The following is a 25,599-nucleotide window of genomic DNA, read 5'->3' on the forward strand; positions in this document are numbered from 1 at the left end:
CTAATAGCATTTTTTTATGCCATTTTATCCACAGATCAACGCACGAGGTGGTGGAAGCGAACGGATTCCTGTACGCACTCGGCGGCAACGATGGCTCCTCGTCGCTCAACTCGGTCGAGCGGTACGATCCGAAGGTGAACAAGTGGACGATCGTCACCTCCATGCTGACGCGGCGCAGCTCGATCGGTGCCTCGGTGCTGGAGTGTTTCAATCTCGAGCGTGGCCTCCTCCAAACCAGCATTTGACCACTGAGCTGTCCCAATGGAGGTGGTGGTGGTGCTGCTCCTGCTGCTACAGCGGCCGGTGCTCCTTCTACGTCCGGACCATCCGATAGCAGTGCAGACACACCGCCGAGTCAGTAAGTATGCGCTGCGTGCGTTACGGTGTTTCTAGGGTAGGAAAGAACTCCGCAAAAATCAGTCATTATTATTAGATAAAACATAATTAAACAGCTAGGCTAGCCAAAACCAGGTTGGAAGGATGGGTTGGGTTGTCGGGGAAGCTCTTTCCCTCCCTTTGGATACAATGTCGCTTAAGTGTAAGAAGCTGTGCGCGCATTTAAACAGCATTTTTGCAGCAGTCTTAGTTAAGCTCACTCTGCTCCCGCTCAGGACGCATGCTTTTAAGGAAGACTAAAAAGAAAGAATGGTTTCGCCGTCTCACCCGGGTGGGTTCTAGTGAATTTAGGGTGCAGTGTGCCGCCTGTGGCTCTGATCATGATCCTTGATGTAAGCGTGTTTTTTCTTTGTTAAACGGGTCAGTATTGTAACTTACCAAAAACCAACCAACTCCCCCGTACATTTTTGTATTGATCTTCGTTCCATATACGGGTTTTCCCACGATTTATTGGTCAGTTCCCATGATTTTTTGATCGTATCCCATAGATTTTTGGTTCGTTCCCATAATTTTTTGGTATTTTCCGATTGGAATCAATACAATTGGACCAAAAAATTCTTAGAAACGATCAAACAATCGTGGAAACGCACCAAAAAAATATGGGAACCCACCAACAATTGATGGGAACCAACCAATAAATCGTGGGAAACCCGGTATTGTTCCATTTTGTTGATCAATCTCTATTCAATGTTGTATTATCGTCCTGGCTCCTATTTTCATAGTGGTTGTGTGTGTGCGTGTGTGTGTGTGGGTTATTTATGTTAAGAGCAAATTTCACTTTTGTGGGGTAATGTTTTACACTGCCGTTGAGTTTGTTGTTGTTTTACTTTTATTCTACCTCCATTTGTTATATAATTTTAAGCGTCCAATTTCGTTGGCTTTACATTCACACACTCACGCCCCTTTTTTTTGCTTTCGTAAAAAACAACTCTGGCAAACTCTTTCTCACGACCAAATGCTGCTTGCTTTCTCTTCCGACTTCTGACGACAAACACTGTGATAAACTCTCTATTTATTAAGAATGCAATCAAGAATGCATCTCTCATGCACGTGCACTCGTTTGTGTGTGAGTGAGTCATCCTTTTTCGAACCATCGGGCATCTATAAAATTCGCTATGCATCCCTTTTGTACACCCCTTTGCCTACCCTCTTGCATCGCGCATTTTCGCCTTTCCACTCACTTCTCCGTTTTACTGCACCCAAACAAAAATGTGTACTTTGCACAACTTTTATGTGTGCTTTTAAATTCAAAAGGGAAACATCGTTTATTGTTTTTTTAGTACTGTTTTATTGCTGTCGTTGTAGCTTTAGTGATGACAAAATACAGTGGAGGAAATTCCTGCAAGTGTAGTTTGATTGTTGAGCAAATCATATTTTTTCTAACTAGATATTTTAAAGCAAAATAAAGTGAAAAATTAGATTTGTTTTATGTTTTATAGTTATAGAGGTTTTGGACTCCGTAGCACGCAATTAAACCTTTTTAAATTAAATTAAACAATGATTTATTAAAAGCTCTTCTGATTTAAAATATTATAATTTGTTTCAATAACAAATAAACAAATAAAGTTTTATTAGAAACGTTACTTTAAGATTTAAAAAGAAAATGCACGTTTTTGGAATTGTCCATTTTGGTGATTAATTTATTCATGTTTCCAAATTGTTTTTTGATCAGTCCCACTGCTTTCCTATTTTTTGTTTGTTTTTTTTTTTATAATTCTCGAATATCTGTATTTCACTTAAATATGGCTCACTATTTGTTAACATCGTTTCAACATTTTATGAATCAAATGGTTGGGTAGCAGAGCAGATAAATCGTGAGATTCAAAAAAAGATTGAAAAAACAGTTAAACAAATCATCCAAACCCTTTACATCAATTAAATATAAGATCAAATATAAATTTGTTAAATCATGGTACGCTTCGAACTATAATGATTTTTGCCTATTTTTCATTTAATTTTATATCTTGATATCTTTGGATTTTGATTTCATGTTTAAAAAATAATAGCACGAAATAATGGATATGCAAATCTGCTCAGAACGGAGCGTACACTTAATGGAATTTCCTCCACTGTATTACACTAGCCGTAGAGTCGTATGTAGTTGATGTAGTTTAAATCAATGAGGTCCAACAGAAAAAAATAATCGATCGATACACAATTTTTGACACAATGGCAACGAAAAAAACGAAGACAGAAACGAACATGACACCGCATTAGAAAACCAAAATAAAATCTAATGGCATGTGGTATGTATCTTTAGAGGAAGCTTCCGCGTCAGCGAGCTAACACGCAATCAATAGCTAAATATTAACGTAACTCAAAGCCATTATCCGTTAGAGCTAGCAACAGGACAGTATGGTAATAGTGCATCACGTCTTAAAACAGACGATCTTAAGTAGTAATTCAGGAATCGGCCTGCCACCGGGCAGCGTTCAACAAATCAACCACTGCCATTTTCAAACCTCTCGATAGCTGGACGTAGATATTTAGAACCTTGTATCGTGTATCGTGTTTAAACAATATTCCGATTATCATCTCAAAACAAAGTAGGAACATCTTATCAAACATACAGCGACGAGCGAGCGGAAAGGTGAAATAACACGTGAGAATTGGACTGATTGTGAATTGTGTTCGGTGGCAGAAAAGGTAGGCATCATTTCAGGGATAGTTTTCTTACAATCAATTAACACATAGCGTACCGTAAATTAGTAGAAAACGGCTACAGCGAACCAAAAATATATAAGGGAAAACAAGTAGTATCCGTTTTTGTTTGCTCACCAAACATGTGTTTGTACCATCGTTTATTTCGGCAGTATCTGAGCTGATAGTTCTGAAGTATTCTAATTTAAAACATTGAATTCGTCACTAAGCAGTATGTGTGAACCGTAAGGAACAATCTACCGACATTACCATTGCTAAATATGGACAACAAAATACAAACATTAAGCAACAATCATAAACCGTTTAGACTTATACAACGAAACAATTCTGTCTGTGTGTGTGTATTTGTTGAAAAATGCATTTGGACTCTCTTCTAGTGTGAAAGAAATTCTTTCCTCCTTTTGTTCTACTCCACTTTACAACACATTACCCTTCAACCGATCGACCGTTTCCTCGGCAATGATCTTTATCAAACTCTCATCGTACTGTTTGTTGTCTTCGGTTTGAGCTTCACCGGCTCTACGAGTTGAATTCGTTTTCACCTGTCCTGTGGCTGGCGACGACGTTGTTGCTGGTGTTGCCGAAGAGTTAAACCATCCATTACTACCCGGCTGACGTGCTGCAGGATCGTTTCCAAATGTGGACCATATTCGTTTTGATAATGTTCGCAAAGGTGTGTATCATGCCAAAGAAAACAAAAATAAACGAAAAACAAAATGAAAGAAAATAATAGAAATAAGGATTTTCACGACTTGCCAACGACCAAACGCCACATGCCACTTCCTCCGTTTCCACAGCAAAGGCCCGCCCAGACTCCAACGACCCAGCGAGATGGACAGCACTAAAAGTGTTTGTGAGTTATTATGCTATTGTTTTGTTTCGGAAAGATTAACACGCACAACATATTTTTTGTTTTACTCTACCACCGATATACGATATACGGGTGGCTGATGGAGATGGAGCGGGAACTGAGAACAACCCCAATTCCTTCTACTTTATTCGCTCACTCAAAATGCGCCCTCTTAACGACTAAACTAAACAAAAATGCAACCTGCGCTTACTGCGACACGCGCGTTTCTTTTTACCATACACCAAACGAAGCGATCTCTTGTGTGCCTCACTCTCTTTCCCACTCAATCTCTCACTCTGTCTCCCTCTTCTCTCATTCTATTTAATTGCCCAAGCTTCCCTGCTGTTTGCACGATGATTATACAGAAAGGGGAGGGAGGAAACAAAACTATCATCCTCGCAACTGCTGACCTATTCCAGAGTTTTGCGTTGGGTGAGCACGCCTTTGCTCACACAATAACCCGGAGGCAGATCGTTAAAGGCATTAGAATTAGAGACGGAGAGAGGCTCAGCGGCTGGGGGATAGAATCCCGGAAAAGAACATGAAATCGCGGCACATAATCCATCTTGCAATTTCCCTGACCGATCATCGTCTTCACCCGCCAGTACACGGTACTACTACACGCTGCGCTGCTTGGTGGAGAAGGAGGAAGGTGGTGGTGGTCACGGCTCGTCGTCGTTTGCCATCATTTTGTCCCAAATTTGCACTCCTATGTATCGACCCACACACACGCACGCACACTGTTATGCTTCGCTTAACTAGTTTCTATTAACGTTCTGTCTCCCTCTCTCGCTCTCTCTATTTCGTTTCGCAGTATGGTATTATCGGTTTTAGGCAAATAGGTTCTTTAAATGCACCTGCGCTTGCGTACTTATTTTCCTACGGAAGGGAATGGAAATAGAACAGATAGAAATGTTTCATTAGTTTAAAATGATCGTCTACTCTCTACTCACACCAATTGGAAAAAGATCAATTACTTTACAGGGTTACCAGGGGTTCTCATAGTTGTGGGACACTTACTTGACTTCTTGTAATGGGAAATGAACTTTATATGAAGGAAACGGGACTCTTAGGCACCCTTTCTGGACAGACTCCTGGGAAATTCCAATTAGATTTGTCCCACAGGGATGCTGTAGAGTCCCATTCCCAGTAAATTATGTTCATTTCACGTAAGAAAGAGTCAATAAAGTGTCCCACAGCTATGATAACGCCAGGAAAACCCTATAAAGGGGAAAAAATACTTTCAAGAAAAGACTAAATCAAACAAGATAAGAAATTATCATTTACTTTTACGAATGTCGAACATATTTAGTTAGGGTGGTTTCTTTACTATGTGCAAGGCTTTGTTTTATTAAAACTACATTTATACAACGAAAACAGACGGTTGTCTACTGAACCATGGACATGCCATGTCTCTACACACACTGGCTGCCATTTTTTTTTTAAAAAAGATCTGATTTTAAAACGCAAATCAGAAGCAAGACTTTGGAATGCCAATGTGCATCCTGTGGGATACATTATAATACTTTTTAAATATTCGTTATTTTGCTGTCTAAAACGGAGTATCTTGTGCGTACGGAAATGCGCTCGAAGACGGTGGATGAAACTCTACACCCATCGTTAACTTCTCGTGCGTGGTAGTATTGTTATTAGTGTTAGTATCATTATCGTTCGATGGATTAGACTTGGTTAGTAGTGATGCCTCCGTTGCCGAAGGCGTTAGTAATTCTCATTTCTTACTTGAAACTTTCTTCGACATGTCGTCGAACGTATCGTCCTGAATGTTCAGCATCAGGCTGTTGGCAGAGAGGTACACTCGGTTCTGTGAGTTTGCGATCTGTTGGAGTAAAAAAGGGAAAAAAACCCATTAGAATGAATGCACCACAACACAACCCACAGCAGCAGCCACTCACCGTCCTGGCAATGTTCTGCGCGGCACGGATCTTGCGCAGCTTCAGGTAGCCGGGATTTTCGGCCACGGCAATACCCAACATTTTCGCCGCCTCCGCTTCACCCTCCGCCTGTACGATCTTCTGCTGACGTTCCTGCTTGGCCCGCTCCACCAGGAAGGCGGCCTGCTGTGCTTCCTGCTGCGCCACCTGTTTGCTTTCGACCGCCGCCGTGTACTCCCGCCCGAAGCTCAGCTCCGTCAGTGACACATCGTCCAGGATGATGTTAAAATCGGCCGCCCGCTCCACCAGCTCACGGCGAATCAGCAGCGACACCTGCTGGCGCTGCGTGATCAGCTGGGAAGCGTTGAACTTGGCCACCACACTCTTCAGCACCTCGTTACAGATCGAGGGCAACACCTTCTCGTCGTAGTCTTGGCCCAGCTGGCGGTACATTACCGGGAGCTTGCGGGCGTCCGGGCGGGACAACACCCGGAGCGAAATGTTCACCATCTGCAAATCCTTCGAACCGGTCGGGGAGGAGATTTTGCGCGGCCGGGAGCGGATGTCGTAAATGATCGGATACTGGAACCAGGGCACGCGGAAGTGCAATCCTTCCGAGAACACATCGTCACCGACACCGCCGATACGGTTGAAGATGATCGCACGATGGCCACCTTCGACTGTTTGGGAAAAGGGGGAGGGGGGAAGGGGGAGCAATGGGTCAGAGCAGAAACATAAACATCAGTGACATGCCTAAACATGCGTGTGTGTGTGTGTGTACGAAGTTCGATGCAATCCGATTGTTATGTAACGACACGCAATGCTTTCAAGCCGGGTGGGACTGGGCGTTTCGGAGCATAGAATCACGTTTTTGCTTAGTTATGATTAAATCACACCTTCTTTCACTATTGCAAAAGAGTGCTTCTTTTAAGCAATTACAATGATTCCATCCTCGCAAGCCGAACCATTCCTCGCACCGACCGGTTCGGCAAGCAATCGCAAATAGAGGTTAGGTTGCATCACTCTTGTACATATACACCCGTCTCCTCCATCGTCACCGGTGCAAGGGACTATTTCGCAATGTGTTGTACCGATACGTTACCCGTGTACATCGAGTTCTTGATGCCGTATGCAGCTGCCCCGACGGCGGCCAGCACCTTCAGCCCCGTGGTCAGACCGGGCGGACCACCCTTGCCGAATTTGCCAGCCAAATCGTTCAGCTTGCTCTGTGCCATCTTGTGTCGCTGGGTTGATCTGCAATACAGACGAAACAAGGCTTTATTAAGCGATTGTCACTAAGCTGTAAACTTATGAAACAATGGCAAATGGGAGAAGATGGTTATGAATTTACCAACTTTCTTGCCCAAATTAACACAATTATTATCCACGGATCGAAAACACACCTCTGCCGCTGGAGAGTTCTCGCGATTTCTTGCACCCGATAGGCGATGTCAGTTTGACAGCACGTGCTGGCTTTGACATTTCTACCTACGCACAAAACAAACAGGTTGGATCATTTTACGATCAATATTATTGCAGCCGGGTTTTCATAACGAGTGGTTGGTGTCTTGGGTAGTGGTTGATGCCATTACTGCAAACGTTATCTTATTATTTTTTGTTTTTTTTGCTGAGTTATCATAATTAATCAAGTTTATTTTGGCTATAAAACGTGATATTCGACTTATGTGAAAATTCGAGTTTCGCGAATGTCTCCGGAACTCATTATTCGTGTAAGGGAACGGTCAGAACCTCGCCGCATGCGTCAAGAAAAGAGTTTTATCAATTTTCTAGCTTTTCAAGATATTATAATGATATTTTGTTGTTTCTTTATAAAGATAATCATTATTTGATATGATTTTAGACATTTGACATCTGAAAAAAATCGCATGCGGCAATATCAAATGATTTTGGTTTTGCCGCAGCGCCGCATGCGGCAGATTCGCAAGTGCTGTCATTAACGTCAAATCCCATACAAAAGCTTGCGGCAAAATCGCATGCGGCGAGGTTCTGAACGTTCCCTAACTCGGGGAAAAACTGTAATTTTTTTCGATAAAAAAAAATCACGGAGTTTCACACTTTATCACAAGACCGCGGGACTCCTTGCCGAATCTGTCTTAGGTCGCTGCTAGACACACCGAAATCCACCATGTTTTTAAAGAAAAAGAGTATTTAAACCGTTGAAACTACTCGCTTGACACTTTTAAAATGTTTTGAAGGGGTCAAAGGGCAGCAAAAAACGCACGTCAAACCCTGTCTTATGCTGTCGTCTGTACCGTAACGCATGTAACGCCAACAGCTCAGCTTCATGTTGACAGCTAACCGTCGCAAGCTGTCAACATCGTGCTGAATGGCCATACCCGCCCAACCGAGCGCATTGTCAAGGTATGCTGAAATCGCCCAGGAAGAAGAAGAAATGATGTCAGCCGTGGAGCAGCGCTGCTCTTTCGCTCGAGACCTAATTTACCCAATCTATGTTGCATCGCGTTATTGTTTTCTGTTTCGTGTAGGGTTAGAGTGCTACCTGTAAATCGAACTGTCCCGTGCGCTGGTGTTTTCCCCCGTCGGTTGCGCGCGTCGCGAGTGCGTCGAAAATGTCGAAACACGATCGGGTGAAATCGGGTGGCTTTCTGGATACGTTGCTCGGCCGACCGCACAAGAAGCTCGGTCGGCATGGAGGGAGTGGCGTGTACGGCAATGGGCCGAGCAGCGCTGGCGGCAACGGTACGGGCGGGTACGGCAGCTACGGCAGCCTGAACGGGGGCCGTCCACTGTCCGGCCCAGACGCGGACCTGGCGTCGCTGATGGAGCCGAACGAAACGCACCGCCTGAGCGAGGCGGAAGTCAACAAGCTGTTTCTCGAAATTCTCGAGGACATGAACATTCCCAAGGACAAGCGCGACCCGCTGCTTGGCAAACCGCTGGAGGAGAAGCGCAAAATGATCGACATGCACGTGAAAGGTACGTAAGAGGCGCGCGGAACCGTCACCCCATACCCGAACGGGCAGCGCGGGGTGGACACAGTTCAGCCTCAACAAAGACGCCACACTCGCGGTGGGGTCGGGCCAGCAAGCGTGCGAGAAAGCGAGACAGGAAGAGTGGTGTATAAGTGCATCGGGGAAGTTGGTATTCGTGGTGCTTGGTGTTGTTGCAGTTGTTGTTTATTTACATGGGCAAATGGAAAGGATGCGCGGCAAGGTCTCGTTCCGCCACCACCTCGACCCTACCTGCCCTACCTCAAAACAATAGGATGGCCGAGGGGGGGCTTCCTTTGGGCAAGTCTTCAGTGAACAGCAACGCACGGACACACACACACACGCACAAAGGCCTTCAAAGTGTATTACTCTCTCCCGTGCGCACCCGCGGAGTCTCCATGGTGACCCACAAAAGCATCCTTCACGATTTGTGTGCGGGCAAAATGAGCCTGGGTGAAATCAGTGGCTCTTGGGGGTGTGTGGACACCCGTGCGGTACAGATAGCGAGAAGTGCAAGTAGGGGGGATGACCTAACGCCCCTTCCCTCCACAAACGGCCTAGCACTCAACCGCGATTGTGAAACGAAAACAAAACTCAACCGTCGTAGTTGTAAAGAAGAACGCCGCGTCAAAGTGCACGAAACGGCGTTGTCGTAGTCGTGGTCGTGCGCAGTGTAAGTCACCGTGTGGCCCAAGTGGGGGAGGCGACGTCGTTCTCTTATGCACTGCACTGCAACCTCCCCGTCGCGATTTCACGACTGGTCAAACCTTGGTGATGCTAGTGAAAACACGTGCAAAATTAAACTCCCCATCCCATCCTTTCAAGGATGGATCACTGCTGAACAAGGGGCAGCAGCGAGAGCGAGCCGTTCCATCTTCGGGTGTATTTTTAGAGCAGAAAACTGTCTCGGTCGCTTAATTTACTATAATTAACCTGTCAAAACACCGAGCGGTGAAGGAAGGACAGTGCAAACACATGACTTGCTGAGATCATCACCTTCCCCCGGGTTTGGAATTCCAAAAATATTTATACTTTTTGGCCACGGGAATCGTATCAATAATGGTTTCAAATCATGATTTGCATACAGCAAACACAGTAGCAGGCTGTTCATGCCCTTCGCCACAGTGCATATCCGTCACGGTGTTCCCGCTTTTTGTCGATTTGTCTGCGGTGGCCTGTTCCTTCTTATCAACGCTTAGTGAAACGTCAGCAAATCAAACAAAGCCTTGTAGGCGAAGGCGGCACACACACGATGCGTGTATAATTTAAGTCGTTATTTTTTAAAGTACAAACGTGCAAACAAGACTGTTTACAATATTAAGCGCTCCAAAGGGGTTCACGAAAACTCCCGAACGTTGAGTGCGTTAGATTAATGGGCATACTATTTATTTGCCAAGACACGAAAGAGACACGACCACTGGTGGAATCCTATGTGGGTGATAAGCGTAGCGTTAAGCAAGCAGCACCGTACTCCACTCGTTCGTACGTAAAGGCGCAGGCAGAGTTGGCGCAAGCAAAATGCGCTATGAGCTCATAATTATAATTGTCTTATCGCGCCCGTACTCGGTACTTCTTATCGCGGCCTTTTCCACGGCCTTCGCTCCCCAAAACACTTGTCTGTGCGTTTGTTTTCCATCCCCCGGAAATGTGTGTGTGTGTGAGAGAGAGAATCGAACATTACCTTGAACTACTACCCACTTTTTGTGTTTGGTTCGTATGTGTCGTCGAATCGTTTGTGGCTGTAACAAAAGCGCTGATGAAAACGCACTTATGGCGCTAAACGGAGTAGCAACCGCAATCAAACATTTTCGGGTAATGTGTTTAAATTTATCGTAGACGCGCACCATCGAGTATGCCCCGCGTTGCCATGGTTACGCTGCGTTAGAGCCAGAGAGCATTAAGCGCGGTGTGTGGTGTTGTGGGAGTAAGCGCAACAGGTGTCATGCTGGCTGGCTGGCTGGGAGGGGAGGCGTAGGTCATGCGTACAATAGAGTTAGAGGAGGGTGAAACAATGGCGGTGTGTTTACTTTTAGGTCGCGTTTTAAACATGTGCAACAGCAGCAATTGATTCCGCACCCTTACCCGCCAAACAAATCCCGCCGCGACGGGTGCAATCGAGCGTGTGCTGGGTCGGTTCCGGCGGACCACAAAAATGAACACCCTGCGAAATGGGGCGGATTGATGAGCGAAGCAGACAAAACAACGAAGAAGATGTTTCGTCGTTTATTTGGTATTTTTGTTTTCTTCCAGCTCGGAATAGGAACAGGTTCTCGAGGAAGAGAGGATTAATGCGGTGCTAGTGCTGTGTTTTCCAACTTTTATGTGTAGATTGGCACGGAAAAGTACGCTTCTCGTCTAGAAAATGATAAATTATCTTTGCGCTTTATCGACACGCAAATGGGTTAAATTCCTATCGAACGCGTGACAGGTTAGCAAACAAGCTTTGCCAAGCAGTTGCTCACACCCTAAACCCATTGCGCCCCGTGGTCGGATGGTATTAGGGATAGAAACATTATCGAGACGGCAAAAAAAGCTCCAAACGGCAACAAAATCAGCGATTCGATTAACACTAAAATGTTCCTATCTTTACGGCGCGGTTCGTACGCAACGGTTGGATCACAATCCTATCATTTCTCCCATTTTTTGATGATGGAACCTAACCCAATATGGATTCTCTTGGAGCATTTTACCTGTTTCTTTTCGTTTCGTTCGACCCTTTCTAGTTGAGAGTTGGATTTCTTTTCGGCACCAACAGTGATTCCACTCCAAAATCTGTTGTGTCTCTCCAGCTGTGCGATCTGGCTACGAAAGAACCCTACTAAAACAAGGGAATAGGCGCTCGCGTAGCTCTGAAATAGCTCACACCGTCGTAGCCCCGTTATTCTTCACACACCACAACCCCACCACAGCCGAGAAAGCGTCAATCGATAATCAACGCGCTCTTGGGGCTGCGCTACCTACTACTACCCCGTTGGTGCTGCTGCTGTTTGTCGCTTGCGGTCGCGGACGTTAAAAATGCGCCGTACGATAAGAAAACCCCGAGGTCTGGAGAATGTGGATGTGGACGCTCGAAGCAAGAAGAGAACGCGTTGCGTGCTTTTACACGCCGTACCGCTTGCACCGTTGACTCACGGCCACACGTTCCTTATATGCGCATACTGCCGTGCTGTATCGCCTTTTTCGGCCGGCCGACTCTGGCTCTGATCCATCCCTCGTTCGGGCACAAGATTTGCACAAAATATTGCAACCATCATCATTGATCGGAGGCAGTGTGGCCTCAGCACACACACAACGAGTCTCTCCCCATTCAAACACGATGATGATCTGTTGTTTCTCCCTCCGGCATGTCCGTCCTGTGACGACGATGTCGCTGGGCGATGTCTCATCTTTGTTTAAACGTAAAGGAAGACCGTTCTTCTTACCGGAAAGACCGTTGGAAGCTTAATTTAATGGCCAGGCGACACGGGTGAGGCGACAATCGTACGTCAGGGAGAGCGGGTGAAAGGCGTATTCACCACACTCCACTCCACAATATTCTCTTGTTTTGTTGTGCTCAACGACTGTGGGGTGATTCAAGGCTCCCCGCACTAACTGATGAGCAATTTCGTTGGAGAATTTACGACACGTACTTTGAATGTCATGCCATTGAGACGCCAACAGTCGGTGCTAACGATATAATGAGAAAAACTGCAATCTCTTTACCATGTGTTAAGGAAGAATTCTGTGAATGAATGTGATGGTGTGGGGCAATATGTTTGTAGAAAAAAAGCATTTATTTGAACACATTTTGCTAATGCATACTCCTGCGTACGTGAAGCAACTCTATTCTTTGTCTTGCTACATTGTGATAAAGAACCAATAAGCGGTGTATCACAGCTGAAAGATGATCGTCGTCGTCGTCATCGTCGTCATCCCGTGCGAGTGTGGTTGCCTTCGGTCGCGTTTATCTAGTGGCGCCACGTGCTCATCCATCGTGCCACATGCCTCCCATTACGTCAAGCAGCAAGCAACAGCTGCATTCGCGCTCGATCGCAAACAAACGCTTCACTTGATCTCGCATCCATCCCCACAGCCACCGTAGCACCAGCCTTCTTCGCCTGCCTGCCACGTCCATCGTAACGCCGTCGCGGGTTCTCGTTGTAGTAGTACCACCCCCAACAACCACCCCTTTTTTCAACCCATAAGCCTTTTTGTTTGCTATTTCTGCACGTTTCTCCCGAAGCTCTGGAGATCCAATTCTTAGCCAAACCATCTCGCCCGCCAGCTGTTCATTCTAGCGAGTAGAATACTCCTCTCTTCCCGCCTCTCTCTGTGTTGGCGGCTCATTTATTGGTCCATTGCAACCACCCCCTTTTGGTTGGGAGGATTCACTTTTCCTGTGCAGCGCACTGCAAAGCCATAGACTGGCGCGCGGACGTCTGGTCGTTCCGGCCGGCAAACAACCGATTCGTGGTTAGTATATTGGCCGTCGCTTTGCTGCGTATCTTCTTCGTTTGCACACACTTTTCCCCTCGCCAAGTTCAAGGTCGGTGGCGGACGTTAGGTTGGTCCAGTGTGCGTCGCAAGAAGAGCAGAGGACCAGTCGAGCAACGCGCCTGTGCGCAAGAAGAGCGAAGCCAGTTCTGGAAAGCTCTTACCATCATTACCATTTTTCTCTCGTTTGCATTACATCATCGGCTTTAGGTTGGTTAGGTTCCTTTCATCTACTTCTCTTTCCTCCTGTTTTGTGTTTTGGGCCTCTCGTCATATAATCCTGTTTTATCGCCCTTGCGATGACGTGGTCCGTGCTCTCGCCGACCGTTAAAAAACATCTTGTTCAAAAAAGATCATCATCAGTAACGACAGTATTGCGCTGACGTGCGCGCGTCTCTGTTTTCAAATGCACCTTGCAGGTTATGGACGCTGATCTTGATGTTCACGCTGTCCTCCAACTGTGTGCGTGTTTTTCGTCGATGACACCATCACGCTATAATTAACGGTTCACTAATGGTTTTTCAAAATACAGATATATCGGCCTGTTTATTCAATTGCCTTCCGGAGCGAGATGATGATGATGATGATGATCATTCTCGACGGTGTTGTTTACTCTGGAACCGGGGTGAGACGGCGTATGATCCATTGGTTTTGGCGTGCCTTTCTTCGTGGTTGCAATCTTACCCCACCCCAAGAGTACACACTAATGTACTTGATCATTGTTCGTTGGATGAAATTTAGTAACTGGGACAGCACAGTCACACAGTGAGGTAGCAAGCAAAGAGTAGTAAGTGTTGATGGCATGAGCTATGCTGTAAACAACTTTTTTTTTAAATAGAACGTTATTATTGCGATCAGCAGTAGCATCCGTTTGTGCTGATCGATCGATCGTTTTTTCCGAGTGTTGGGTGGGCATATGTGGGTCAATGATTGATTTGGTGTGGAAAGGGAAGGTTAATCGTTCGTAATCTGTTTGAAAGTATCTGTCCGTGGGGCTGACAAAGCAGACAAACCATTACTCTTGATACCGAAGCTGTTGCTGTTTGCGTCATAAAGTGTCTAAATCTCGCAGTACATAATGAGTTCAAATTGTTCATTTAAATGCTTTATGTTTTGAATTTTAATTGCATTGTGATTTTAAATCATATTACCGTCTAAGGCGTCCTTGACAGTGTGCAGAACCGATCATAGTTTAGTGCCGTAATAGTGCCTTAGTTGGCTCTTCAGCTACCCTTTATTTACGTCTTGGTGCCTTGGTGGACAGGTTGTGTGGCTTGAAAGATCCTATCTGTATACTTAGTAATGCTTTTACCCTGGCAGGATCAGAAACTATATCGTTCGGAATGGAGCACTGAGAACTTCTCGTATTTCACGAACAGGCCTTTGATGTATATACTTCGCGTAAAGCAAACATAAGAATTCTTATTCTAGTTAGACAGGATTATCTTAGATTTAGGTTGGTTGAAGACTTACACAGGACCTCAATACTCCTCCAAATTTTAGTATCCTACATCAACACTTATTTCGTTCGACTACGATAAAGCTCAGATCTTAAATCATTATGAGATCGTGTTCCAAAATCCTGATCGCGATATCATTTTATCCGTATATATATCGTTACGTTTAATATTTTGATGATCGATGTTATGTTTTGTGTCAAAAAAATATTGAATTTTATTGCATATAACTGATGCATGTTATCCTTCAGTTAGCGACATGAAAATCAATGTGAATATTTCCTTGAACTTTTGGACGACTTAAGCTACTGATATTTGCTGAAAACATAGTAGAACAACGAAATCCTGAATATGGACGTTGATGATTCTCTAAAAGTAACTTACTGTGAAAAACTTGCACTATTCATTGTATTCTTGTTACTGCTTTCAAACACGTTCAGAACATTCAGCCTTCTAAGGTATGCCCCATTAGATCGTTATCAAGGTCATCTTCCGCATGATTTCTCCCCTAGTCCCTGAGGTTTCCGATGACATGATCAACAACACTGGGTTCTGGCGAGTCTAATGCATTCTTTCTCTGTGAGTTCATCGATCAACTGATAAACTAAAACTAGCCATTCCACACATTCCAGATCAAATGTCTCCATCTGAGGGGATATTGCAATCAACAATTGTAAGATGAATTGGTGTATTATGTTACACAATCATAGCCCATAGTGTTTAGTACTTAATTGTTCGTTTGGTTTTGCTACCATAAAATCATTTTGTTTTAGTAATGAAGAAACTCTTTCCTGTGGATTTGCACTTTACACCAACAACAATCACGAATCTTTATTAACTCGCTCTTTTAAGCAATACCAAAATAGATATTTCAGAGCGCATTCTAAATTATTGGGCATCATTTCTCGCTGGCAGTGCTGCAAAATGTCACTGTCAATGTCATAAAAAATCTGACTGAAACAAAATCCATGTCAGCGTCACGTACTCAGTTGTTATAATCAGAGCTGAAGCTCAAACAGTTGGTGTGACCCATACATGCTTGATGACAGTTTAGTAACCAACGATTGTTCAATCACTTTGTCATGACTTTTTTTAATCTGATCAGTGCTGCAAAATGTTACTGAAATAGTCATGACAAATTCCGGCTGAATTAAAATCATGTCAGCGTCACGAGCTCTTCTGTAAAGATCAGAGGTGAGACTCAAACAGTTTGTGCGACCATATGCTTGGTGACATTTTGTGCAACCAACCCTTGGTCAGTAATTTTCTATCGGTGATCATCACGATAGTCATGGGAGATGTGCGATGCGTGCCACTTGAGACTACTTAAGCGTCAAAATGAGTATGCTTTTTTGCTCAGATGCTTAATCGTCCTACCCAACAGAGCATCAAAGCAGACAAAGCGAGAAGGCATGCTAATTTTATTTGCATGAGACCCCTTGCCAAGTACGTTCCAAGAATGTCGTGATTATCATGGGGAGAAAATGTTATGACTAAGTGAGTGACCACGAGTTGAGTGCTACAAAAAATGCCATCAAGCATGTGATTGGTCCACCAACTGTTTAACTCTCACCCCTGATCATCACAGTTGTGTATGTGATCTTGAACTTCGTTTCATTCATGAGTGTTGGTGACCGAAACAGTGGCATTTGGCATCACTGTTCACAGTCAGAAAAAGTCATGATTATGTTTACGTTATGTTTGCATTAAACTCAGCCTACCTCAGCTAACAATCAGTCAGTGTATTGCGTTGGACTGAAGCATTCGCTCGTCGCGTTCGACATGTCATGGCATACATTCATTCAATATCAATCAGCAATGAATCCATTGTTTTCGATTGTGATTATCACATGATGCTCGTGACATTTTGCCTTGAACCTTCCTTACGCTGGAAATTGACCAAGAGCTAAGATAGATAAAGAGAGATACTTTCTCAGGGAGTTTAAATATATAAATACAGACATGAGCAAGAGACGAGCGAATTGGTTTTGGAGAAAGCCCTTCGAGTGGGTCCTAAACAACGTGACCATCGTGAAATTTCAGAAATTAATCTTCAAATTCTAATTGGTTTTTTCTCTCTCCCGATTGCAGGAAAAATCTCGTCCGAGCATCGTGCGAACTCACGATTCGAAAAACCCTCCGACTACGTACAGTACCTGCACGAAGGCGACTACCTGAACCGAACGAACAAGCTGCTCGCCTGTCTGGAAAGTCTACGCGTCGCGCTAACCAGCAATCCGATCAGCTGGATCAAGGACTTTGGCGAGGATGGCATCAACGAGATTGTGTCCCTGCTGCGGTACTGCAAAACCGTGCCGCGCCGCATGCACAAAATCGAGTACGAGTGTCTCCGCTGCCTGAAGGCGATCCTGAACAACTCCTGGGGCTTAAACGTGATCCTAACGCCCGATCAGCATGCGGTAGTGCTACTGCTGGCGCAGTGCATCGACACCACCCAGCCGCACACGATGTGCGAAGCGATCAAGCTCCTGTCCGCCCTGACGCTGCTGAAGGATCGCAACGGGTACGAGAAGGTGCTGCGGGCCATCACCAACGTCAGCTCGATGCGGAAGCCGGGCGCGGAGCGGTTCCGCCCGATCGTGGAGGGACTGCTGATGGACAACGATCGCAACTACGAGCTGACCTGCAGCACGATGATCTTCATCAACTGCATCATCAACACGCCGACGGACATCAACTTCCGGCTGCATCTGCGCTGCGAGATCATGCGCGCCGGGCTGTACGAGCGGATCGACCAGCTGTCCGAGATGGTGGACAAGTGCGGCAACGAGAATCTGGTGAACCACATCAAGATCTTCAACAGCTACCGGGAGGAGGATTTCGAGGAGTTTAGCAATCGCTTCGACAACGTCCGGCTCGAGCTGGACGACATGAACGATTGTTTCGAGCTGCTGAAGAACCTGGTCGCCGACACGGCGAGCGAACCGTACTTCCTGTCGATCCTGCAGCATCTGCTGTTCATCCGGGATGATCACCAGTACCGGCCGGCCTACTTCAAGCTGATCGAGGAGTGCGTTTCGCAGATCGTGCTGCACAAGAGCGGGTACGATCCGAACTTTGACAGTCGCGACTTCCACATCGACACGAGCACGCTGCTGGACGACATGGCGGAAAAGACGAAGCAGATTGAGAGCAAAAAGTCGGAAGACTTCGAGAAGCGCATGACCGAGCTGCAGACGGCCAAGCAGGAGGCGGAGGCGCGCGTGGCCGCGCTGGAAGACCGCCTCAAGGAGATCGAGGCGACCGGTGTAGTCGTGTCGCCGAAGGGGAAGAGCAAGCTACCTCAAATCACCATTCCACCGCCACCGCCCGGTTTGCTGCCCGGCGGTGGCCCTCCTCCACCTCCTCCCTGTCCCGGTGCCGTACCCGTCATGATGGGTGGTGGTGGTGGTGCGCCACCTCCACCTCCACCCCCGTTCCCGGGAGCGGCGGCGGGTGGTCCACCACCACCGCCCCCGATGCCCGGCATGGGCGGTCCGCCACCTCCCCCGCCACCGATGATGATGATGGGTATGCGGCCGCCGGGAATGCCACCACCGTTCCCGAACGCCGCCCCCAAGCCGCTCCCGTACGGGCTGAAGCCCAAGAAGAAGTGGGACACGGATGGGCCGATGAAGCGCGCCAACTGGAACGGGCTGGACGCGAAAAACCTGTCCGAAAACTCGTTCTGGGTGCAGGTGCAGGAGGAGCAGCTGGCCGACAATGACATGTTCGCCCGGCTCGCCCTCAAGTTCTCCTCCAAGCCGGCGAAACCGATCGACAAGGACGCGGCCGACCGGCCCCAGTCGTCGAAGAAGAACGTCGATCTGCGCGTGCTGGACGCGAAGGCGGCCCAAAACCTGTCCATCCTGCTCGGCGGCTCGCTCAAGCATCTGTCCCACGAGCAGATCCGCACCTGCCTGCTGCGCTGCGACACGTCCGTGCTGAGCCCGAGCGTGCTGCAGCAGCTCATCCAGTACCTGCCGCCGCCCGACCAGCTCAAGCGGCTGCAGGAGATCCGGGCGCGCGGCGAAGATTTGGCCGGGGCGGAGCGGTTTGCGGCCACGATCGGGGACATCAAGCGGCTCGGCGCGCGGCTGCAGAGCCTCAGCTTCAAGATCGACCTGCCCGACATGGTGCAGGACGTGAAGCCGGACATCGTGGCGGGGACGGCGGCCTGCGAGGAGGTGAAGACGAGCAAAAAGTTTGCCAAGGTGCTGGAGCTGATCCTGCTGCTCGGCAACTACATGAACTCGGGCTCGAAGAAGGACCCGGCGTACGGGTTCGAGATGAGCTTCCTGCCGAAGCTGTCCAGCACGAAGGACCACGAGAACAAGCAGACGCTGCTGCACTATCTGGCCGAGGTGATCGAGAGCAAGTTCCCGGAGGCGCTCACCTTCTACGAGGATCTGTCCCACGTGGACAAAGCGTCCCGCGTCAGCCTCGACACGATCCAGAAGACGATGCGCCAGATGAACAACGCGCTGAAGAACCTCGAGTCCGATCTGAACAACAACAAGGTGCCGCAAAGCGAGGACGACCGCTTCCTGGAGGTGATGGGCCAGTTCGCGGTGGAGTGCCGCGCGCAGGTGGAGGTGCTGGGCCGCATGCTGGCCCAGATGGAGTCACTGTTCGGCAGCCTGTCCGAGTACTACTGCTTCGATCCGGCCAAGTACACGATGGAGGAGTTCTTTACCGACATCAAAACGTTCAAGGACGCGTTCGTGCAGGCGCACGCCGACAACTGCCGGTTGCGCGAGGAGGAGGAAAAGAAGCGCCGAGCGCAGGAGGCAAAGGAACGGTCCCAGCGCGAACTGCTCGAACGGCAGCAGCAGCGCAAGGTCGATCTGATCAACATCGATGCGGCGCAAACGCAGGAAGGCGTGATGGACAGCCTGCTCGAGGCGCTCCAGACCGGGTCGGCGTTCGGCAATCGGGAGCAGCGGCGAAGGCGCGGCCCACGGCCAGCCGGTGCCGAGCGGCGGGCCCAGCTGAACCGCAGCCGGTCGCGAACGGGCATCACCGCGAGTGCGTTCTCCAGTCGGGAGATGCTGTCGGAACTGCTCGGACCGGCTTAGGTGCCCCCCGGTGTGTTGCCAGGGAGTGTGCCACTGAGTGCCACTGAGTGCCACGGAGTGTGTATAGTTTTGAGATTCATTTTGCAAAATGGGATTCCCCCACCTTTAGCGGACCCAGTTGCGCAAGGGCAATTTTACAAGGACTGTGTGTGTGGGGGGGTTGTTTTTTTAATCCAATTGGAACGGAACATTATCCAGAAAATTCAGTATTCTTCTTCTTTTTTTTACATGAACAATAATTACACTAGGATGCAATAATAATAATACACTCTGAGGATGGGACAAAAATTGTAGCTATATTTGGGTGCACATAGGGATAGGAAGGGAACTACAATGCCATCCGTGCCACAGTGTCCCTCTTTACATGGAAAGGAAAAAAAGAAACCACCGTTCCATGATCTATTTCTTCGATGGACGATGGTCATCATTGTAAGGAAATGGAGAGAGAGAGGAGAGAGAGAGCGAGAGAGAGAGAGAGAGAGAAAGAGCGAGAGAGAGAGAGAGTGAGAGAGAAGGAGAGAACAAAATGCCAACGCCAAAATCCGCAAAAAAAAACTGGCGATCGTCTTACCTTAACCACACAACGCAAAAGACTTATAAAACACACACACAGACAAAAGCGCCTTATAATTAAAGGTTGGAGTTAAATCCCCAAGAATGTGAAACAAAAAACCGTGATAAATGAACGAATTGAAAGCACAAAACCCACGGCGCCACACACTACTCCTAAAGTGCCGACGCACGCATGCACCGACGTCCTTTAGTTTAGGAATTGCGCGTGATCTTTACGGGAGACCACCACAAAACAACAAGTAGTAAGATAGGATATAGACCGATGGGGCTGGAGTTAAAAAAATCGAGTTGTAAAATAATACGTACGCGTCAAGGATAATAATGGGATATAATGGGTCCCCGTCGCAATGGGAGGTTTCTATCCGCGCCATACAACACCAAGCACAACACATGATGCAAACGAAAAGGAAGCATCCCCCACCCTGTTTTTGACCCCTTTTATTGAGCTGAATATGGGGCAGCAGAAGCACAAACAACAACAACAAAAGACACCAATGGCCTGGAATGGAATGTGAGTGAGAGGGAATGAGATTTATAAAATCGAGATGTGCCTCTTCTATGTTTTGCTTATTTGTTTAATTTTTCCCCCGGATATACCAAACGGCTGCCGTGTGTCCGTGGTAGGTGCAAAGCATACATTAACAAACATTTCGTTCTTTTTGTCACATATTGCGATCCCAAAAAGTGTGCTGGACAAAAAGGGAAGATAGATAGAGACAAACAAACAATCCAATTGGAATCCACCACAACAACGAATGAAATTACAAGAAATTGCCTGGTTTCTACATTAATCCTAAACAAACAACCATTGTTACAAAATAGAAAAGGTATTATACAATATATATACAAACCACAACATATCATTCGACTGCAAACCGTGCGCAAAATTACGTTTATTATATACAGTACGCGCAACACATAAAAAAGCCTTTTGTTTTTTGTTTTTTGTTGCTGCGATGGTGTTTACAGTTTTTTTTTTTATTCATATTAGGCTATAAGTAGATTTGTTGCTATACAATTTACAAAACTATTTTCTCTTCTGTGTTTATTATAGTTCGACAAAATATCAACCTGTACAGATGTCCTTTTGTTAAGAAAAAAAAACCGTAATAAAACAGAAAAAAACCTCACATTTCTTAAGCAAAACAGCGTTTTTATATAATAATGTTTTTATTTTATTGTTTTGTTAAGTTAGTGTTAAATTCAACTATTATTACAAAACGTTTTTAAATTATTTTCAAATTCATTTTCAGTCCATCGAACGCTATTTGCTAACGACAACAAATTGTCTAGTTTTATAACATTATACGTCCTTACGTACGACGTATGTTTGTGAAGAAATAACTATCTACATAACAGGGTTTTCTAGAAGCTCTCATGGAACACTTTATTGACTCTTTCTTGCGTGAAATGAACTTAATGTAATGGGAATTGGACTCTACAGCAACCTTATGGGACAAATCAAATTGGAATTTCCAAGGAGCCTGTCCAAAAAGGGGTTACTATAGAGTCCGGTTTCCATCATATGAAGTTCACTTCCTATAAGAAAAAGTCAAGGAAGTGTCCCACAACTATAAGAACCCCTGGAAAACCCTGTAATGGCGCGAAAGGATTTTACTTGAGCTAGGCGAGTAGCTGCGGCAATAAATTAAATATAATTAATAGTCCATAAATTAAACTAAACTTACTACATAAATAGTGGAACTAGAGAAAGAAGAAAATTGCCGCAAAATTACAAATCACGTGAATAGAATAGAAATAATTGTATAAATAGTAAAACGAGGTGCTTGCGTACTACTATGTGCTCCCTTTCGTTTCATCCACTCCACCCGGCAGCATTGCGCAATGTCACCTGCCGAATGTGGTTTTCCTCGTTGCATTGCACTTCAAGCAGCCCGGCCTGCTTGAGCAGAATTATGTTTTTGAACAATTTACACACGCCCAAACGTGAGTTGGTGCTGAAAAATTGATGCAGGTGATGCAGTGGCACATATTGCACCCCCCGATGGCACATTTCGCGCTGCACTACGAGCACTATATCGATCAGCTGTGACGAAGCGTGAGTAAAGAGAGAAGCAAACGCGATTAGATGTGTGTGTATTCGCAGTGCTGCACCACCTGCATGGCATGAGCATTACGAGATGTTCACCAACGAAAACAATGAACATATCCGTGGTACATTGATGCTCATTGCTGATACTCAATGAAAGTGTGTCATGACAAACCGAACGAGACGTGCGAGTGCTTGAATCCAACGCAATACTCTGACTGACAAGCTGAGCTTAATGCCGTCGCTAACATAATCATGACTTTTTCTGTCACCAACACTCATGACTGAAACAAAGCTCAAATCAGCTCACGTACACAACTGAGATGATCAGAGATGAGAGTCAAACAGTTGGTGGACCATTCAAAAGTTTGGTGACATTTTATGTAGCACCAAACTCTTGATCACTCACTCGGTCACGACATTTTCTGTCGGTGATAATTAAGACATTCTTGGAATATGCTTTGCGTGTGGTCCCAAACAACAAAATGAGCATGCTTTTTCGCTCTGTCTACTTTACTCTGTCACCAAGCATGTGATGGTCGCACCAACTGTTCTCACCTCTGATCATCGCATTGGAGCTCGTGACGCTAACATGATTTTATTTCAGTAGGAATTTGTCATGCTTATGTCAGTGACATTTTGCAGAACTGATCACAGTAAAAAAGTCATGACATAGTCACTGACCAAGCGATGGTCACAAAAATGTCATGAAGCATGTATTAGTCACACCAAACGTTTAGAGTATCACCTCCGATTATCACAATTGACTACGTGACCCTGACATAAATTTGGTTGCAGTTAGATTTTTTATGACATTATCAGTGACATTTTGCAGTACTTTGTTAACAATGCTCTTAGTTAATAATGCTCTGCCTTGCCAACAAACGACGCAGGAGCACTTACCATTGTATCCAGTGGAGCCACCCCGTCACACGAATCGATCTCCTCCGGGATTGCCTCCAGCTCCTTTGCCTGGTTAAACAGCACCGAGCTTAGATCGATCTCCTTTTCGTTCCGAATCTGAAAAAAATTTTAAAATTAGCATTTTTTTACTATTACTGTAAAATTTATTGCAAATTCTTACTCCTGATGGATTTTCGGGCCGTTGCTCGGATGATACAGCCTGCTCTTCTTCGATTTGCTTGTTCGATCGATTGCGCTTAGTAGTCCGTTGTTCCTGGAGAGCTGTCAATGGCGGATCGGACGGGACGGCCTGTTTCCCCGTTTCCTGCGATACGGACACATTGTCCGCCTGTGCTGGAATTTTCATCACGCTCGTTTCATTGTTAGCCGCCGGCTGTCGTGCGAAAGAAAGTAAATTAGTAAATTAATTGAGTAATTATATGATCCATCATACCGTGTCCCCTATGACCGTCGGCAGCTGGAAACGATCCGACGCTTCCGCCAGCTTCCCATCAATCGATTCCAGTTGATCCGGAACAACCGGTTGCAGGCTGGTGCCTACTAGATCCGACGTCATTATCGCTTCCTGCTGACTAAGTAGATGATGTGACCGATCGTTACTAATGGTGGCCTTGCCGCCCATCCGATTGTCCACCGCCAAGTTGGATGTCTCTGTGGTGCTCATCGGCGGTGGATTGCGGGATCCATCGTCCGTCGTTTGCTGGAAGCCCGAATCGATTCGTTGGTTTGTTGCTGCCTCCCGCATCACGGGCACCGCTTCGAGCAGTTCTTGCTGCTGCTTGCGTTCTGACTGCTGCTCCTGTTGCTGCTGCTTGTAAAGCTCCGCCAGCTGATTTTGCACGTCCTGTATCGTTTTGTTCCACACCGTACGGTAGGGGAAGCTAAAAATGTCGAAATTCCTCCTCGGCCGCGGCATACCCCGACCGGTACTACTTTCAAACGGTTCCAGCCGTTGCGTCAGCGTTACCTCCCGTCGGGTGCGTCTGGGGCGCGCCACCGGCACTTCCTCTCCCGATGAGCTACTTTCCACCACCGGGATCAAAGGAGCCACAGTGCTTGGCTGCACTGCTGAAGCAGTAACTTGTTCAGATCTATTCGGAACAACTTCAGCCGCTGGTTCTTGCTGTGCCTCTTGCGCGCCCTGCGGCCCAGATTCCTGTAACTCGGGCAACGCCAGCTGTGCAACGGGCTCCGTAACCGGCAGGAAAGGTGTACTGGTTCCCAGCGGTCTCCTGAACAAAGGCGTATTCAGATCAATGTTCTGGAAGTTGTCCACCATCGGGGCGACCGCCGGCAGGGATGGAAACTGCGACAGCAACATATCCCGCGTCATCGACTGTCTCAGCGACATCGGCGGCAGCTCTTCGTCAATGCACAGCTGCAAAAACTCCCGTGCCCCATCGGCCTCCTGGCTGCCAAAGTTATCGTCCTGGGGGAGCAGTTCCACCGCCGATGGCATCACCGTTGCAATGGCGTTGATTTCTTCCCGCAGCTGGTATGGATCGCTCGGTGCTGCTGCCGCATTGACGCTCTCGTTCGATCGGACCGGTTCCAGCGGACCTTCCATGGGGATTGGCTGAACAGCCGGTTCAACGATAGCAGGTACGGCAGGCGGTGGCGGTGGCGCAGTATTAACAGTTGGAGGGCCCGGGGAAACGGCCCTATTTTTGCGATATATCTTCGCCACATTCCGGTGGTAAGATTCTTGAAGCGGACACAAAGGAAAGGTAAAAAGATCACTCACTTACACACAAACACAAGGGGACATTGCCAGCGTACACTTACTTTCTTGCTGATTATAAAACTCGGCCGTCTGCACTTGCTCTCCTTCGCAGATCCGGTCTAGGACCGTTGGATTGTTTTCCGTGTCGAGCAGATCGTTCAGATTGCATCTCCTGCAACGAGAGAGTAAGTTTGGGTACAGTGTCCAGTTTGTGTGGAAAGTATTCCATTTGCTAATTTACTTTACGGTTCGATATTCATCGTCCGTTACAAGATTTGCTGCTTTAAAGTTCTCGAAGCTTGGCAAGTACTTCTTTGCAATAATTTTCGACAGCGGCTCCATCGCTTCCCACTGGCGTTGCCACTATTTTTGTTCTCTCGTTCCAAGATGGCTGGCCAAACGCGTTGACAAAACACGCACAACGGTTTTTCGAAAAACATCGCCATGGCGATGTTTCATCGAAGCTGGCCCGTTGGGGTGCATAGTGGTCGATCTACACAAAGTGATGGTCATGCAGAATATTTTGAGAATTTTTATGAAATTTATAAAA

The 25,599-nt window shown here is 46.6% G+C and overlaps 4 protein-coding genes across 12 annotated transcripts in view; 2 read left to right on the plus strand and 2 right to left on the minus strand.

Moving 5' to 3' along the window:
* The window catches only part of LOC120901275 (kelch-like protein 17), a 56,917-nt gene extending 53,567 nt beyond the window's left edge, over positions 1–3,350 (plus strand). For all 6 annotated transcript variants that reach the window (XM_040308993.1, XM_040308995.1, XM_040308997.1 and 3 more), the window contains one exon: positions 35–3,350. In XM_040308993.1, the coding sequence (XP_040164927.1) occupies positions 35–245 (211 nt within the window). In that variant the 3' untranslated portion in view covers positions 246–3,350. The remainder of the gene's footprint in view (positions 1–34) is intronic.
* On the minus strand, positions 3,160–7,298 carry LOC120901276 (prohibitin-2). Of its 3 annotated transcripts, none has more exons than XM_040309000.1 (5): positions 7,203–7,298; positions 6,902–7,053; positions 5,821–6,479; positions 5,648–5,744; positions 3,160–3,676 (listed from the first exon to the last, which is right to left on the minus strand). In XM_040309000.1, exons 2-5 carry the CDS (start codon positions 7,032–7,034, stop codon positions 3,474–3,476), a joined length of 1,092 nt encoding a protein of 363 aa, XP_040164934.1. In that variant the 5' UTR covers positions 7,035–7,053; positions 7,203–7,298; the 3' UTR covers positions 3,160–3,473. The 3 variants fall into 3 exon arrangements, with proteins under 3 accessions (XP_040164934.1, XP_040164935.1, XP_040164936.1); XM_040309001.1 differs by having other exon boundaries at positions 7,151–7,211; XM_040309002.1 differs by lacking the exon at positions 3,160–3,676 and adding an exon at positions 3,963–4,786.
* Positions 7,299–8,168: 870 nt separating this feature from the next.
* LOC120900813 (protein diaphanous) lies at positions 8,169–21,492 on the plus strand. The gene is made up of 2 exons (XM_040308291.1): positions 8,169–8,757; positions 16,793–21,492. The coding sequence occupies exons 1-2, from the start codon at positions 8,391–8,393 to the stop codon at positions 19,777–19,779; spliced, it is 3,354 nt and encodes a 1,117-aa protein (XP_040164225.1). The 5' UTR covers positions 8,169–8,390; the 3' UTR covers positions 19,780–21,492.
* Positions 21,493–21,540: 48 nt separating this feature from the next.
* On the minus strand, positions 21,541–25,472 carry LOC120900814. Of its 2 annotated transcripts, none has more exons than XM_040308292.1 (6): positions 25,291–25,472; positions 25,112–25,221; positions 23,760–25,030; positions 23,487–23,699; positions 23,306–23,422; positions 21,541–22,399 (listed from the first exon to the last, which is right to left on the minus strand). In XM_040308292.1, the coding sequence occupies exons 1-6, from the start codon at positions 25,389–25,391 to the stop codon at positions 22,169–22,171; spliced, it is 2,043 nt and encodes a 680-aa protein (XP_040164226.1). In that variant the 5' UTR covers positions 25,392–25,472; the 3' UTR covers positions 21,541–22,168. The 2 variants fall into 2 exon arrangements, with proteins under 2 accessions (XP_040164226.1, XP_040164227.1); XM_040308293.1 differs by having other exon boundaries at positions 25,296–25,460.
* Between the last annotated feature and the right edge of the window lie 127 nt (positions 25,473–25,599).

Source organism: Anopheles arabiensis, chromosome 3 (genome assembly GCF_016920715.1).
Source record: "Anopheles arabiensis isolate DONGOLA chromosome 3, AaraD3, whole genome shotgun sequence".
Lineage (NCBI taxonomy): Eukaryota > Metazoa > Arthropoda > Insecta > Diptera > Culicidae > Anopheles > Anopheles arabiensis.

What these genes read in the sequence shown, in the direction of transcription:
- LOC120901276 (XM_040309000.1), bottom strand. Translation starts at nt 7,034, where the DNA reads ATGGCACAGAGCAAGCTGAACGATTTGGCTGGCAAATTCGGCAAGGGT. An exon ending in CAAGAACTCGATGTACACGG is followed by an intron (nt 6,480 to 6,901) that starts GTAACGTATCGG and finishes TTTCCCAAACAG; the next exon opens with TCGAAGGTGGCCATCGTGCG. An exon ending in CATGTCGAAGAAAGTTTCAA is followed by an intron (nt 3,677 to 5,647) that starts GTAAGAAATGAG and finishes ACGATCCTGCAG; the next exon opens with CACGTCAGCCGGGTAGTAAT.
- LOC120900813 (XM_040308291.1), top strand. Translation starts at nt 8,391, where the DNA reads ATGTCGAAACACGATCGGGTGAAATCGGGTGGCTTTCTGGATACGTTG. An exon ending in GATCGACATGCACGTGAAAG is followed by an intron (nt 8,758 to 16,792) that starts GTACGTAAGAGG and finishes TCCCGATTGCAG; the next exon opens with GAAAAATCTCGTCCGAGCAT.
- LOC120900814 (XM_040308292.1), bottom strand. Translation starts at nt 25,391, where the DNA reads ATGGAGCCGCTGTCGAAAATTATTGCAAAGAAGTACTTGCCAAGCTTC. An exon ending in CGACGGTCATAGGGGACACG is followed by an intron (nt 23,700 to 23,759) that starts GTATGATGGATC and finishes TTCGCACGACAG; the next exon opens with CCGGCGGCTAACAATGAAAC. An exon ending in GGCCCGAAAATCCATCAGGA is followed by an intron (nt 23,423 to 23,486) that starts GTAAGAATTTGC and finishes AATTTTTTTCAG; the next exon opens with ATTCGGAACGAAAAGGAGAT.